Genomic DNA, 16,726 nt, shown 5'->3' with positions numbered 1-16,726 from the left:
ATCCTTTCTGCCCGTCTACCGTCATCCCCCAAGATGCATTCTGCTTACATATTAATTTAACTGTAATCATGAACCTATTATTTGCTCTATTGTGCGTGATACAGGGCAATGTATATGCTAGACATAGTATTATGTTAATCCTCTCTGCTGGCTGTGAGCAAATTCAGAGGTTTTGTCTGCTACCTCTTTGCCAGCTGTCTGTCATATATTCAGTTCTTTCTGGAACAGACTACACCCACAATTGATGTCATACCCCACCAAAATAACATCACACCCCTCCCTTGCTACGAAACACTCAAACAGTTGTATTGTTAGTGAGTCTTCAATAAGTTTGTTAGCATTGAAGGTAGTAGAAAATAGAAAACTCATAAAAGGAACATGACTGACAGCTCCTGTGACATCACATAAAATGTTATTTTAATAGAGAATCAACACGCAAATAGCGACAGCTCTGATCCACTAACAGGAAGTCAGCAGCCATTTGTGGAATAGGAGAAATTAGGAAGGTAGTTTACACATAAGACACATTGGGGCAGATGTATTAAGCCAGGAGAAGCGATAAAGCAGTGATAAGTGCAAGGTGATCACGCACCACCCAGTCAGCTCCTGTCATTTTTCAAATCCGTAATGATTGGCTGGTGCGTTATCACCTTGCACTTATCACTGCTGTATGGGTGCAGTATGTTATGCTGGCGCTTGTGACCCCGGCGCCCAGCATCCCGACCGCTGGCATGCAGGCAGCGGGGTGAGCGCAAAAGAGCCCCTTGCGGGCTCACCACGGTGCGGTGGCGCGCTGCGCTATTTATTCTCCCTCCAGGATAGCCCAAGAGGGCGAATAGATATCGGTATGCCGGCTGTCGGGATTCCAGCGTCGGTATGATGAGCACCGGGATCCCGACAGCCAGCATATCAAATGCCTCCCCTGCTTTATCCATTATCCAGGCTTAATACATCTGCCCCAATGTGAATTACAGTCGTTGTCCGACCTAAAACTTAATTTTGCAGCCTTTTTTTTTTTTTTTTTTTTTCAAGGTGCAGGCCTGTTTGTTGTCAGTTTATAGTTAAAACAACCAGATGTGAATTTAAATCCATTCATCCACTCAGAGTGAGCGACTACCACAAATACTTTATCTTTCCTTCTGGGGTTCTGTTGACTATGAACAAAGCACCGATCACACTTAGATTCGTGCCACAGAAGTATCCTTGATCTGCAAAACATATGTAGAAAGCACATGATGACTTTGTATTTCTTCTTTCTTTACTTGAAAGCTGAGGTTCTTTATTTTTAGAAGCAGCCTTTCTGCTGCCAGCACTGTCTGTGGTCAGGATTTCATCAGATAAAGGCTGAATTTAAATATAAATATTTTCTTAACGTTTATATTACTGTCTGATGTTTTCAGCCCCGTCCTCAAATCACCCCCACCTGTGCAGGGAAAAGGTTCATTTGGGGGTGTGAGATACCTTTTATAAAGAGTATGTAATGAACACGGCGTAATCCATCATGCACTATACATGGATAATGCACAAAGGTTGCTGTATATTGCAGCCAAGTGTACAATTAGATAAATGTTTTGAATAGGTCTTTCATCTCTAAATATGGGACAAATGTTCTAAGTACATCAGATCCAACGGTCTATCATAAGCAGTCTAATATCCATCCCCATGTCCAACCGCATAGACTGTTATCATGCTGCATGTCGACAGTTCAACCATACCAACATTCTAAGTGGTGGCAAATCACACCAGACTCTTTCTCCCATATAGCCTCATATTTCACTAATTTAGTCCCATTATCCTAGCATCTAGCCTCAGAATGCACTTATGGCAGACCCCTGCTCCGAGTACTGCTCATCGCCCCCTATCCTAGCCTCAGAATGCACTTATGGCAGACCCATGCTCCGAGTACTGCTCATCGCCCCCTATCCTAGCATCTAGCCTCAGAATGCACTTATGGCAGACCCATGCTCCGAGTACTGCTCATCGCCCCCTATCCTAGCATCTAGCCTCAGAATGCACTTATGGCAGACCCATGCTCCGAGTACTGCTCATCGTCCCCTATCCTAGCATCTAGCCTCAGAATGCACTTATGGCAGACCCATGCTCCGAGTACTGCTCATCGCCCCCTATCCTAGCATCTAGCCTCAGAATGCACTTATGGCAGACCCATGCTCAGAGTACTGCTCATCGTCCCCTATCCTAGCATCTAGCCTCAGAATGCACTTATGGCAGACCCATGCTCCGAGTACTGCGCCATCGCCCCCTATCCTAGCCTCAGAATGCACTTATGGCAGACCCATGCTCCGAGTACTGCTCATCGCCCCCTATCCTAGCATCTAGCCTCAGAATGCACTTATGGCAGACCCATGCTCCGAGTACTGCTCATCGCCCCCTATCCTAGCATCTAGCCTCAGAATGCACTTATGGCAGACCCATGCTCCGAGTACTGCTCATCGCCCCCTATCCTAGCATCTAGCCTCAGAATGCACTTATGGCAGACCCATGCTCCGAGTACTGCTCATCGCCTCCTATCCTAGCATCTAGCCTCAGAATGCACTTATGGCAGACCCATGCTCAGAGTACTGCTCATCGTCCCCTATCCTAGCATCTAGCCTCAGAATGCACTTATGGCAGACCCATGCTCCGAGTACTGCTCATCGTCCCCTATCCTAGCATCTAGCCTCAGAATGCACTTATGGCAGACCCATGCTCCGAGTACTGCTCATCGCCCCCTATACTAGCATCTAGCCTCAGAATGCACTTATGGCAGACCCATGCTCAGAGTACTGCTCATCGCCCCCTATCCTAGCCTCAGAATGCACTTATGGCAGACCCATGCTCCGAGTACTGCTCATCGTCCCCTATCCTAGCATCTAGCCTCAGAATGCACTTATGGCAGATCCATGCTCCGAGTACTGCTCATCGTCCCCTATCCTAGCATCTAGCCTCAGAATGCACTTATGGCAGACCCATGCTCCGAGTACTGCTCATCGCCCCCTATCCTAGCATCTAGCCTCAGAATGCACTTATGGCAGACCCATGCTCCGAGTACTGCTCATCGCCCCCTATCCTAGCATCTAGCCTCAGAATGCACTTATGGCAGACCCATGCTCCGAGTACTGCTCATCGTCCCCTATCCTAGCATCTAGCCTCAGAATGCACTTATGGCAGACCCATGCTCCGAGTACTGCTCATCGCCCCCTATCCTAGCCTCAGAATGCACTTATGGCAGACCCATGCTCCGAGTACTGCTCATCGTCCCCTATCCTAGCATCTAGCCTCAGAATGCACTTATGGCAGACCCATGCTCCGAGTACTGCTCATCGCCCCCTATCCTAGCCTCAGAATGCACTTATGGCAGACCCATGCTCCGAGTACTGCTCATCGTCCCCTATCCTAGCATCTAGCCTCAGAATGCACTTATGGCAGACCCATGCTCCGAGTACTGCTCATCGCCCCCTATCCTAGCCTCAGAATGCACTTATGGCAGACCCATGCTCCGAGTACTGCTCATCGTCCCCTATCCTAGCATCTAGCCTCAGAATGCACTTATGGCAGACCCATGCTCCGAGTACTGCTCATCGCCCCCTGTCACCAGAGTTAGAGCAGTGATGCAACTGGTTAGGTTTCCTGGTAAACTTAGGTTGGCTGGGGTATATTTCTGATTTAGGTTATATTCAGTGACACTCTGCAAAGGCTTACTGGATGTATTTATGATTTAATTTCAAATCTAAGGAAGTTAAAACAGCTTAGGATAAGGCCATGCTAAGTACCAGAACATACAACAATGTTTTCTTACATTAAAATTAAACCCATATTCCTAATGTGAAAGCATTGTGGTGAATGAATAGGAAATCTCGGTCATATGGTATTTTATAACCTGCTTTGTGGGTATTGTTCCATATAGAATCTTATTTGTGTGAAAATACACATTTGTGAAGCTGTTTCTCGGTGAAAGGGTGACGTAAGTGTGTCAGTCTTAATTTTGGGTATCTGAAAAGAATTTTGATTAAAACTTTATAGGTAAGACCGTGTATGTGTTCTTTAGTAGGTCTCATGCAGAGTTTGAGACCTGTTTGTGGAGCATTGAGTTTTCTCACACTGCGCATGCTTGGGAACTGAGCGCACACAAGTATGGATAAAATGGTGTGACAAGATGTGTGTGGGAGGTAACGGGCCTTTTCTCACATAGGCAAAGTCCAGTGGGGTGTACAGCTTTGGACTGTACAGAATTGGGCGTAAGCGGTGTCTGGAGGTATATTGTTTACACCTACTGTAGTATAGCTGCATTACTGATGAGTAGCTTTCTGGATCCACTTATTTCCGGCCATATTTCAGTCAGGTAGTCTCTGTTCATAGAGGTACCTGTATTATAAAGAAATGGAGAGAAGAAGTAGGACAGGGAGCTGTAATGTCATGCATACCTTACTACTTTCTCTACTTTCAGTGCTTTAGTCATTATATTATTTTCTCTGGTTTTACTTTGGTATTCCTTTGCAGACATATGCATGGGTCAATCATTGGCAGTGCAGCGCTCTCCATATGGCTATTAAATATGGGTGATTTGATTTTGAAAGATTTATAGAATGAGACTTACCAACGTTAGTGTGTCTTTAATGTCCAGTTTTTCTTTTAATGTGATACCTTGTGGGTTTGTTTTTACAGTTACTTAATTGATAACCTGCAAGACTACATTTTGTTAGAAAATATGCAAATTACTCCTTTAGATGTATTACTCATCACATGAGTGACTTAACGGTTACAAAATTCCACGGAAGCTATACATTTGTAAATGACATTGCATCACATATGGAAACTAGTAGTTTAAAGTAACGCATACTTTAAAATAAGTGTACATATGACATACATTTATGTATGATCTTGTAATTTAAGGATTCAGAAATTGGGCAGAAAGATACATTTTGCATATATGGTGCATCCATATAATCTATAATATGTTTTATCACAAATTAGATGAGGCTACCTATTTGTTAAACGTAATTCGATGAGATGCCTACTTCTTTATAGCGTAAAGAAAAATGTGTCATGCTATAATACAAACTAACAATGGAAAAAAGCGCTAAGCTAAAAATGTGTGTCAGCTGTCCCAATTAAAAATTAATTAATACTCCTTGCCTTATTAAGGACTGCTGCTCTCAAACTATTGGGTTGTTGATTCCCAATAAAAATAGTAAAACAATATTAGAAAAAATGAAAGCGCTGTCCAGAATAAAGACTTATTCATAAAAGTTTAATTATAACTTTAAAACACTTAAATTAAAATGATAATGTAATACACCTAAATGTTCATGACATATTACAAAAGCATGTCTCCTTCAATTAATAGTACTTAGCACAGCTACTACAATAGTTAAACTGGCAATAACGTTTCTAGTCTAATTAAATCACTAGAAATAGGTGATACAATTAACTCCACAGTGCACATTAACACTACCTCCCAAAACCATTGATAATTCACAATCCAATCCTATCCGGAGATGTATATAAGATTATAATTCGCTATTAACCCCTCACTGAAATAACATTATGATATTGAAAGTCCAGAATGTCTCTGATATTTGACAAACCGAATTAATAAATGACTTATCAATCACAAGTCTCTTTTTCAGAAACTAATCAAGTCAGCTGATTATCTTCTGACGGGCGTCCCCGTCTAGTGCAAATATTATACGTGGAAGTTATTAGCAGAACTGTTCATATAACTAAATGTCCACTGTGGCTGTATCAATGAATTGGCTTATCTCACCAGTGCTCTCTGTAACCGCACCTCTCACCGGATATCCGTTCCCGTCCCACACAGTGCTCAGTGGCTCCACCGCTAGCAGTAGCGCTGGGGATCTCATGCTGCAGCGGTTGTATGCAGGTAGCTGGGATAGATATAAGAAGTCCTGCAGCCAGTGTATTCAATGCTCTCTGGTAGCTTGTCTCTCACCGGACAACTAATCCCGTCCCACACAGCGCTCAGCGGCTTCACCGCTCGTCCCTGCTGGAAATGGATTGTAGGCAGGTAGCTGGGATATTTTGGAGTCCTCTGACCAGTAAATTCTGAGCTCTGTTTAGCTGTTAGCTGGTAGTTGCTGGCCCGTGGATAGCGGAATCATACAGAGTCCCGTCAGCACTGGAAGAAGTAGATAGCTGTTTAAAAAAAGGCTTGTGTTCTCATGACGCGTTTCTCAGCCTCGTACCTGTGGCTGTTTCCTCAGAAGCATGCTACAATAGTTTGCCCTGTTTGTGTATTTGAATTTAGTACATCTTTGGGAGCTGTTATTGACAAAGCTTGGGACACTCTTCCTTTGGAATCTGTGTATGTTATCAGCAGAAGTTTTAGCCTATGTACACCATTTTTATTTAAAATATGCTTTCTTATTGCATTATGCTACAAATATGATTTATGTTGAGAGTGAGACGCCATCAGGAATTTTGATAACAGAAAGATAGGATTTTGAGTCTGACGGAACTTAAAATAACCCCAAAATTATGTTTTTATCAGAAATTTTAGAAAACTATTTTTTTTTTCTTTAACTCTGTTCAGGATGAACATTTGTGAAGTTGAGAACTTTTTTTTTTAAAAGCTTCAAATATAATAAATATATGCTTTTTTTTTTTTTTTTTTTAAACAAGACATGTTACCCTTACATTTTCAGGGAGATACCCAGAATATGATGGGTTTGATGTCAACCCTGGTAAAGTCTCACAGCAGAACTTTCTTAACCGAGGACTCAGCAAATCCATGGGTTTTCTTAACCAACAAGAGGAAGATGAATGCTGTACATCACCAGAACTCGGTTCTATATATGAGGATACAACTAAAGCTAATGCTGCTTATCTTGAGCTGCGGACCAACAAGTTAGAAAGGAAAGTCAGTGACCATAGTAAAAAAAAAAATTGGGCGTCGTCCTTTGATTTATCATCATTCTCCAACCAAGCCACAGAAAGGCCAGTTATAGCTGCAAACCCTTACAACTTGCACTGTTTTCCTGAAGCATTGCACGGACGGACTGTCACTATGCCTAAAATGACAGATCTCAGACAGTTGGGTGGAGCAATTGAGGCTTCAGGTCTGCAGAAAATGGACCAAGCAAGACATGGACCAGAAGTGCCAACTTCCATCGCAATATCAAGTGCTTTGGACAGGATTAGAGAAAAGCAGAAAAAGCTGCAAATATTGAGAGAAGCAATGAGCATTGAAGGTCAGTCTCTTTGAATATTATATTCATGAGGATTGTTTGTCAAATTAAACATTGTGATCAGCTGCTGAAAATGTACTGGCACGTCTATTACTCATGATCAATATCTACACAACCTAACACAAGCAAGCAAAATGATAATCACTGTTTTTGGGTACATTTTTTTACTTGGCTTACTTGTTTAATTATGTCAGAAAATAATTTGTTTGCACGCACACCCCGTAGTGCATCAGTTTTTATAATTGATGGTTTTCAGCATTTTCCTGGCATGGGGTTTATGTAAAAATACAGTAATGATGAATTGAATAAGTCTTTTACCATTTTAATCTACACTAGTGAGTCTTATTGTGACTTTGGCTTCCTAGTTTATGTTATTGAACACCAGGACTTCCTTTTGACATGTCATGTGGAGATGCTAAATGTCGCTCATTTTCTTTTCAGTACAGTTTTTTGTTCTATCTTTTACCCATATGATTGCAATATCAGAGCATAAACAGCAAGTGTATTATTTTATGTGAAACGTGAAGATTTTGTTGACATATTTATATGATGAAAGTTTTCTTTGAAGAAGTTGATTTTTTTTTTTTTTTTTTTTTAGAATACTTTGAACATATTGCGGCTTGGGATATACTGTACTAAAACAATAATACATTTGAGACATCTGTCTGCCTTTTTGCTCTTCTAACAAACACTTTCAAGTGCCATTAGGTTGTTGAATCATCGACATTTTGCATTCATCCTAATTGTCCAGCTTTGGACACAAACAGATCTTTATGTTGCGTTCTCTTTCTGTTATAGAATGTACCACAATGTGTATAATTGTTTTGTTAATAACAGGAGTTTATACTTGTTTGAATGTGTTTTTCTTCATAGATGCCATTTATAAGCACTAAAGGACCTGATGATTTGTTTTTGTTTTATTAATCAGAGGCAAATCATAATTTTAATAGCAGCATAAAGAATTTCCTCTTCCCTAAATTGTGTGAATTCACAGGAATGTCATGGATCCAGGCAGGGTTGGACTGGCTCACAGGCATACAGGGGAAATCCCCAGTGGGCCCCACCCCGTACGTCAGGGTCCAGACAGTGCACTCAAATTGTATATTGTTACTCTTTCAGAGGGTCAGATACATGGTCCCTAGTGGTGGTCCAAACCTCTGTGTGTGCTGGTCTCACCCCGTGGTAACTGGCCACACCCACTAAGCATGGGCCTTTACCACTGCTTTGTGGGCCCCTCATGTTCCAGTCTGAACATGCATCCAGTGCAGTCAGTCTTGCTTTAGAACTGCTCTCTTTGGACGTGCAGGTTTTTACCGGTGACCCCGCAAATAAGTATGGGATTTGCTGCTGACACCAAACAAGTCAGGAAATGGTTAGACCAGGATGAGGTATAATTAGATGTATTGAGTTACAAGGAACTTGGAGAGAGGCACTGAGTGAAATGAGACACAAGCCACATGGAGACCTGAGGACAATATCAATCAGTATAAGGAGGCACAAGGGACTAGGAGGTAAGAAGTACAGTTGAGTGTAATGAGGCAAAAGGCACCAGGAAGCCAGGATATGATATTTCTCGCTGAGGTGAAACAGGAGTGTCCAGGGACAGGATTCCAGGCTGGAAATACAAGGATACCAAGGTGTTAAAAGGACTAACTGTAAGCAGCATAATACAAAGTTCTGGCAAGGGGGGGAAGGCCACAATCATATTTTTATATAGGAAAGAAGATATGCATTGGGTGTGATGTTGGTGATCACCTGACAGTAGTTGTAAAACGGGCTTGTAATTCAGCTTGTCCTATCTGGAGAGAGAACCAGCAGCCCCAACAGAGGAAGTCACAGTTGTGGGACATAAACATTGAATAACTGTGTACATGGCTTATGTGGTTTTTGCCTGATAGCATGCTGGACCCAACATCCATTAGTGGCACTCGGATTCGGGAGCAATGTGTGGCAGTGCTATCCCCACCCCTCTTAAGGGTGCACTCTGGACACCACAAAAAGGATATTTTTGAAAACTAATGGTGGAATCTCTTGATCAAGGCAGGAGCATGGCTATCAACCCAAGCATGTTCTGGTGATCCGTATACTGTTGAAGTTTCCTATGAGAGATCCTAAAATCAAAGATTTTGTTTGACTCCAAATTCATCTACATATTGGACCTTGATCTCTGATGGAGACTGATGGGGATGTGAAAAACTATTTATAATGAGTGGTTTTAGTAGGGGTATGTGAAAGGTATTAGGAATGTGGAGAGCAAATGGTAATGCTGGATGGTCCAATATATTTTGCTGAAAATTTCATACTGGGTACTTGAGGTTATAAATTCTGAGTTGATAGCTTCACCACATCCAACTTTCACATTGTGTGTTCTCCATTTCTAAACTGCAAAACATTTGTAGCAGTCAGAAGTTCCCTTAAGATTTTCTGGACTTCATCCTGAATTTTGGAGTGTGAAATTCACTGTTGGAACTTACTATGAAGGAAATTAATATTTGGGAAGAAGATGATAAACTACATAGGGGGCGAGTCAATATTTTTTTTTAAAGCAGTGGTAATTAATGAACGCCAATTGTTGCAATTCAGTAGTTTTGGGCGCACTTTCATTAGCCAATTAGATAGGGTTTATATGCGCAAGTTGGCAAAACCCGGCTAAACTAATGGGTATGTCGGGAAAAGTGCTGTTTGGATGCCCAAACGGATGACTTTTTGCAAATTTTAGCTCACCACCATTGGGAGCTGTGTGCAGCCACAGCTATTCACGCCCGAACAGAGCAACAATTGAGTTGCTCCAACGGGTGCCCAAAATGAATAGCAGCATTAAAAACAATTGAACACCCCCACCCCCACCCCCTCGATAAACTGTAATAAATGGAGTATAGGGACAGAATTTGTGAAAGTTTTATTTATGGGCAAATTCGACTCAAGACTGTAGTTCCAACCAATTGGTCTTGCTGGCTGATGTATACTTTCTGAGGAATGTTTCAAGATCTTAGTTGAGACACTCTATCCATTGGACTGGGGATGATAAGCAGTAGAGAAGTTGACATGAATGCGCAGGTTTTTACATAATAATTTCCCAAATTTGTAAACAAATTGCACTCCACACTCCTCACAGAATGTGAGGGCCACCAATATTCCACCAGTATACAAAGAGATGTGTACTTGTGTTTCCTGAACCATGTATGTCCAGAATTTAAAATGGTAAATTTACTAAGGTACGTGTTTGCCCGAGTTAGCAATCTCGGATGTGTTTGGCAATTTTCTCCAAACACGTGTTACAACTGAAGAATTCTCTTTTTTGACGAGTCCATGTTCTCCGAAGATCTTCTGGACAGTGACCCTTGTACACTCCAGGCTAAGACTTGTAGAACTCTCCAGCAGGTCTTCTAGCCTATAATAGCCGCTTTTCGCTTAAGGCGCTATATGCCTACCGGTACTGAGATGTCATCAGGGGTGTGGTTCGTTTTATCGACAGTATCTAGGTCGACAATGTTTAGGTCGACCACTATAGGTCGACAGTCACTAGGTCGACATGGATGGAAGGTCGACAGGGTTTCTAGGTCGACATGTGCTAGGTCGACAGGTCTGTATTAAATCGTAACCTAGCAGTTCCCACCATTGAAGTTAATGGGGGAAGTGTTGATTGAAATACAAGGACCCCAGGGAGCCCAAAGGTCTGATTACAAGCAGCATAAGCAGGGCAAGGTTTTTGGCGCCCTTGGCCACGATTTAATACAGAGTGCACCTTAGTGGTGCCATACAATATAGAGAAAATCCCAATGACTATCACACAGTATCATTCCCTATTCATTAATTAATCCCTCCTCAAAAATCAACAATGACTTTAATATCATCAAAACAACCACATTCAACATTAGTAACCCATTTACAGTCCTCAAGTCCTATATCTTTATTAATTTACCCCCACATCATCAATTAATTGTATTTATTTCATTAACCGCCTAAGTACCTCCCTCGGGGTCGTATTCATCATAACTCATGGGCCTGTTATATATGTAGAAATGCTAAGAGCGCCGAGTTGCAAAGAGGGATCTAGATTCAAGATTGATTGGCAGTAACCTTGCTGGGTTGCAAATATGGATTGGTTGTAAAACAAGCGAGATGGTATAAATCAATATAGACATGCAATGAGCATTTTTATGAAATTAGATAATCTTAATATAGTAAATATAAAGAGAGGTGCGGGTTGTGATTGGATTGTGAGAAGTGTAGAGATGACTGTATTAGAGAGTATAAATACTATAGACTGAATAAAGACAATATTGTGTTGGTATAATGTATGTAAAATATATAATTGATTATGTTATGTTTACTATGCGGGTAATGTGACTAGTGGAATATGATGAGTTAAAAAGATGAATGTGTTTGTAATGGAAATAAAGAACAATGATCTGCAATACCAGATAGATGTTATTGGAAAATGATAGAAAACCTAGAAGCTGTGAATCTAATAAATACAACTGAGTAAATTTAGATTCAATTGTGAATTAATTATAAATAACTAAATGTTGAAATAAAAAAACAAAACACTGAGGAAACCACAATTTGAATAGATTTACACCACTGTAAAGTTTACTTGTTTTATATAATCTCCCTTCTCATGATTTAGAAATTTCATGATCCAGTATATGGGATGTATTTACATCTATCTGCTTGGAGTGCTCTGGGCAATAATACAGGTTGAGTATCCCATAACCAAATATTCCGAAATACAGACTTTTTTGAGTGAGAGTGAGATAGTGAAACCTTTGTTTTTTGATGGCTCAATGTACGCAAACTTTGTTTAATACACACAGTTATTAAAAATATTGTATTAAATGACCTTCAGGCTGTGTGTATAAGGTGTATATGAAACCTAAATGAATTGTGTGAATATAGACACACTTTGTTTAATGCACAAAGTTATAAAAAATATTGGCTAAAATTACCTTCAGGCTGTGTGTATAAGGTGTATATGTGACATAAATGCATTCTGTGCTTAGATTTAGGTCCCTTCACCATGATATCTCATTATGGTATGCAATTATTCCAAAATACGGAAAAATCCCATATCCAAAATACCTCTGGTCCCAAGCATTTTGGATAAGGGAGACTCAACCTGTATCAGCATTATGTAGCGATGGCGTGTCTAGGAAGACGTGTCCCGGCTACCACGCCCCCGTAGCGCCCCCTTTGCATCCACTCCGCCCCCTGTGACACGTCACCCCTCGCCTCTCCACCCTCGGCTTAGCCGTCCTGGCTGCTCCCTCTGGAGAGAGCAGCCAGGAAGTTGGTATGTACGTTTAATATACCTATACTATGATTGGTGCATGTCCAAAATCAATTGCAAACTTTGCATCTCTACTGTTCCAAAACTCTTCATCTCTGCACAACCTGAAATCTGAGATTATTTTAATTGTTTTTTTTTGTTTTTTTAGAGTCAAACAAAAGGTCTGGTATTTTGGTTGCAAATGTGCTTGTAAAATTTCACTTCACCACATCTTTCAGTGATTTTTGTTTAGACTTCAGTGCTACATGAATAAACCTTTACACCCTGATTATAAAGAAAACCGCTCTGTTTCTCATGTTCTATCTAAGCTCAAAATATCTACACCATTAATATAGTATATTCATGTAATTTTATGGCAATATCCGCTTCCTAGCAACAAGTACATTACATATTGTGTACTGAATATCAGTGCTCTTTTCCCACATCTTAGTATTGGTTGTATTTAAAGTTTATAAGAAGAGCATGTAAGTTGTAAATGGGTTCCAGCTGTGTTCCATGTAATGTCGTGAAACTGCATGTCTTGTGTATTAGTAGTTGCTGCTACACCCTAGTAAACTATCGCTCTGTTACTTGGCAGACAGAACCTGTTTATACATCCAGTGCTACAGTTGGATTGCTCCTACAATTATTGCAATCTTCATCTTTATAAACATAGTGATCATCTTCAAAGCAGATGATGTATTAGGTTTACAGTGTTTTATTGTGGGGGCACTTGTGTACACTTTTTTGTTTTCTTTTGGCCTACCTTTTAATTCTTTATAACAAGTTCCAGAAAGTGGAAGAAATCAGTAAAAATAATTTCAGAAATGAATAAATTAGTATCGGCACACTTATTTAGAGCATACCTCCCAACTTTACTGTTCTGTGGAGCGGGACACTTGCGTGGCGAAGCCGCGCGCTCTCCCGGAAAAGGGGTGTGGCCTATGCAAAGGGGGCGTGGCTTTACGGGAGGACCTGCGATCGCTAGCCACGCCCCCATTTTCGACACTGAGGGGGCATGCCCAGCGCTCTGTGAGCCGCTGGCATGCTCCCTCTCCCTCTGACTCCACTGAATAGACGCTGTGCGCATGCGCACAGCGTCTATTCACCGATTGACAGAGCCTCCCAACTGACCCCCCCACCGCGGAACACTGCGGCCCGCGGGTGGGACAGCGGGACAGTCCCCAAAAAACGGGACTGTCCTGTGAAAATCGGGACAGTTGGGAGGTATGATTTAGAGTATGGAATCTACTGTATATAGGCTTACCCTTCTTTCCCTGTAAACTGGGACACCTATTATTTACACAGGTTCTGTGACTGCTGACTTCAAGCCTGCATTTCTGTTGGTTTTAATCAGCCACAGAAGCTGTGTAATCCATGAGTATCCCGGTTTGAATGGATAGTATGGTAAACCTAACTATAAACCTTATATAAAATCAACTTATAAAATAAAAGCACTGCATATAAATTACAAGACAGGAGGATAAAATATGGTGAGTCTAAGAGAAAAAAACTTGAAAGTGAAAAATAAATCTGACTAGTTTTTGGAGCAGTTTGTGTTTAGCATAGTTTCAGATCTGCACACCATACAATTATTGGACCGATTTGCCAATAATCAGAGGAGATCTAACAAATTTATTGTATAGTGTGTAAGAAGGAGCGGTTTGGCATTTCACTGATAAATTGTTACAATGTTTGCCACAATCGATTTTCCAAACTGTCATTCCAAAGCAAAAATCTTAAAGGTGCATACACACGGAGAGATTTTGGCTATGAGAGATTTTGACTAACTTTTCCCTTGAACTGGCAGTAGGAGATTTTGACTAACTTTACCAGAGATTTTGTCTAACTATGCAAGAGATTTTGGCTATGGGAGATTTTGGCTATGGGAGATTTTGACTATCTCATTTAAATAAGGGGATGAGTGTCATATATAGGATGAATTTACAGGGTGGCTGGTATTTAAATAGCTAAAAGTTAAAAAAAAAAAATTTGCGTGGGGTCCCCCCTCCTATGTAAAACCAGCCTCGGGCTCTTTGAGCCAGTCCTGGTTGTTAAAATACAGAGGAAAAAATGAGTAGGGATCCCCCATATTTAGACAACCAGCACCGGGCTCTGCGTCCGGTCCTGGTTTAAAAAATACGGGGGACAAAAGACATAGCGGTCCCCCGTATTTCCCAAACCAGCACCGGGCTCCACTAGCCAGGGAGATAATGCCACAGCCGGGGGACACTTTTATATTGGTCCCTGCGGCCGTGCCATTACCCCCCCAACTAGTCACCCCTGGCCGGGGTACACTGGAGTGAGGACCCCTTAAATCAAGGGGTCCCCCCCTCCAGCCACCCAAGGGCCAGGGGTGAAGCCCGAGGCTGTCCCCCCCATCCGTGGGCCGGTGGATGGGAGGCTGATAGCCTTTCAATAGTAATATTGTTCTTTACAGGAGGCCTATAGGTCCCAGCAAGCCTGCCCCAGCATGCTGGCACTTGGAGAACCACAAGTGCCAGCATGCCCGGACATAAAGGGCCCGCTGGCACCTGTAGTCCACCTGTAAAGAAAATATAAAAAAAAAACACAACACATTCTTTTAAAAATCCTTTATTAAACTGGGTCTTCACCTGGGGGCGGCGGCCTTTAAGCTCTTTTGCATGGCCGCCGCCTTCCCAGGGCTTCCGGCGTCTTCACCTGGGGGGGCGCCACCTCCCCAGGGCTTCTGGGGTCTTGCTCCGGCGTCTTCACCTGGTGGGCGGCGGCTGCTAAGCTCTTTTGCATAGCCGCCGCCCATCCAGGACTTCCACGGCGTCTTCAGGAGCTCTTCTCCGCTCCTCCTCCGCCGTCGGACTGAAAGCCGCTGCCTCGCGCTGACTTATATAAGTCAGCGGGAGGGGGCGGGGCGATGACGCGGCGAGCCGTGATTGGCTCGCGGCGGCCATCTTGAATTTAAAAATGACGCTGAGGCGCCATTTTTGAAACTGGTACCGCTCCGCTGCCAAACTCTGCAAGAGAAAGGTAAATTTCCGCCGCCCGCACCGCTGCCGTAACCCGCCGCCGCCCGCACCGCCGCCACCCACACCGCCACCGCCCACACCGCCACCCGCCGCCGCCCACACCGCCACCGCAACCCGCCGCCGCCCGCACCACCGCCGCCTGCAACATCGCTATCGCTGGGAAAAATCGCTGGCCTCTAGCGATTTTAACTAACTTTACCAGCGACATAGCCAAAATTGACTTGCCGGCACTGACTATTTTTCCCAGCGATAGCGACTTAGAGGGGACGCGCATCGCTATCGCTGCCTGTATACACACGGAGCGATCTGCACTAACTTTCTGAGCGATTTTGACTATATAGTCAAAATCGCTCAGTTATATCGCTCCGTGTGTATGCACCTTTAGTCACAATCACCACATAACGGCCAGCGTGTGAGCATTTTCAATAATCTGATCATATGTCCAGGTGTAAAAATAAGGTAGTGTATAGTTGAGCCTGATTATATCCAGTGCCAGATTTCTCAAGATTTCAACAGAAATCTGGCGATATTTTAAATTTAAGGGATAAAATAAAGGGTGTAACACAGATATCGGGACCTCCTTTTAGGCAAATAATCATCCCAATTGCTTTCCCGACCAAAAATATCTGCCACGTGTACTTTAGTTTATGTGTTAAGTAATCTGTTTTAACATTCTGTACCAAATTTGCTTTTTTCATGTATCTTTTTAACAAAACAAATGCTTAATTCTATCAAAGCAGTTACGTAACTCCCAGAAGTAAGTGTGACCGCTAATCTTCCAACGGAGCTTTGCGGCACACCCACTGCTGCTGCAGAGTTAATCCGCCCTGTTCCAGTAACCCTACTAACACCTGCAATAGGGGGTCAGGACAGCTCTTGCCTGGTACTGCTCAGCCTGCAGCAAGCGATGGTGCACTGGACTGCGAGATGGGACCTGCCAGTAAATGCTGATTCTGTCACAGCGTAGCTGGAGCCCAGCCAATTCACTGCTGGCTCCGGTCCCATATATTTGTGTGTGTGTATATATAAATTGCCAACGCCGGAATCCCAACTGCTGACAATGCCGCCAGCCGGAATACCAGCTCACATGGGCTATTCCCACTCTGTGGCTGTCCATGACACCCATACAGTGAGAACAGAACCTGTGGTGAGCGCGGCGAGCCACCGAGCCTGCAAGGGGACTCTTTGCGCACGCCTTACTGCCGGCATACTGGCGGCCAGGGTGCCATTGTCTGCATACTGACTGC

At 42.7% G+C, this 16,726-nt stretch overlaps 1 protein-coding gene across 7 annotated transcripts in view; it reads left to right on the top strand.

The window, feature by feature from the left end:
• PTPN13 (protein tyrosine phosphatase non-receptor type 13) overlaps positions 1 to 16,726 on the top strand; it is a 538,713-nt gene that overhangs the window by 267,849 nt on the left and 254,138 nt on the right. For 6 of the 7 annotated variants that reach the window (XM_063919871.1, XM_063919870.1, XM_063919873.1 and 3 more), the window contains exon 7: positions 6,663 to 7,208. The exons of the other annotated variant lie outside the window; for it this stretch is intronic. In XM_063919871.1, the coding sequence (XP_063775941.1) occupies positions 6,663 to 7,208 (546 nt within the window). The remainder of the gene's footprint in view (positions 1 to 6,662; positions 7,209 to 16,726) is intronic. 7 annotated transcript variants of the gene reach the window in all.

The sequence above is a fragment of the Pseudophryne corroboree genome, chromosome 1, assembly GCF_028390025.1.
Source record: "Pseudophryne corroboree isolate aPseCor3 chromosome 1, aPseCor3.hap2, whole genome shotgun sequence".
NCBI classification, from domain to species: Eukaryota; Metazoa; Chordata; class Amphibia; order Anura; family Myobatrachidae; genus Pseudophryne; species Pseudophryne corroboree.
The sequence above is the reverse complement of the archived record's forward strand: the minus strand, read 5'-3'. Positions and strand labels throughout refer to the sequence as shown.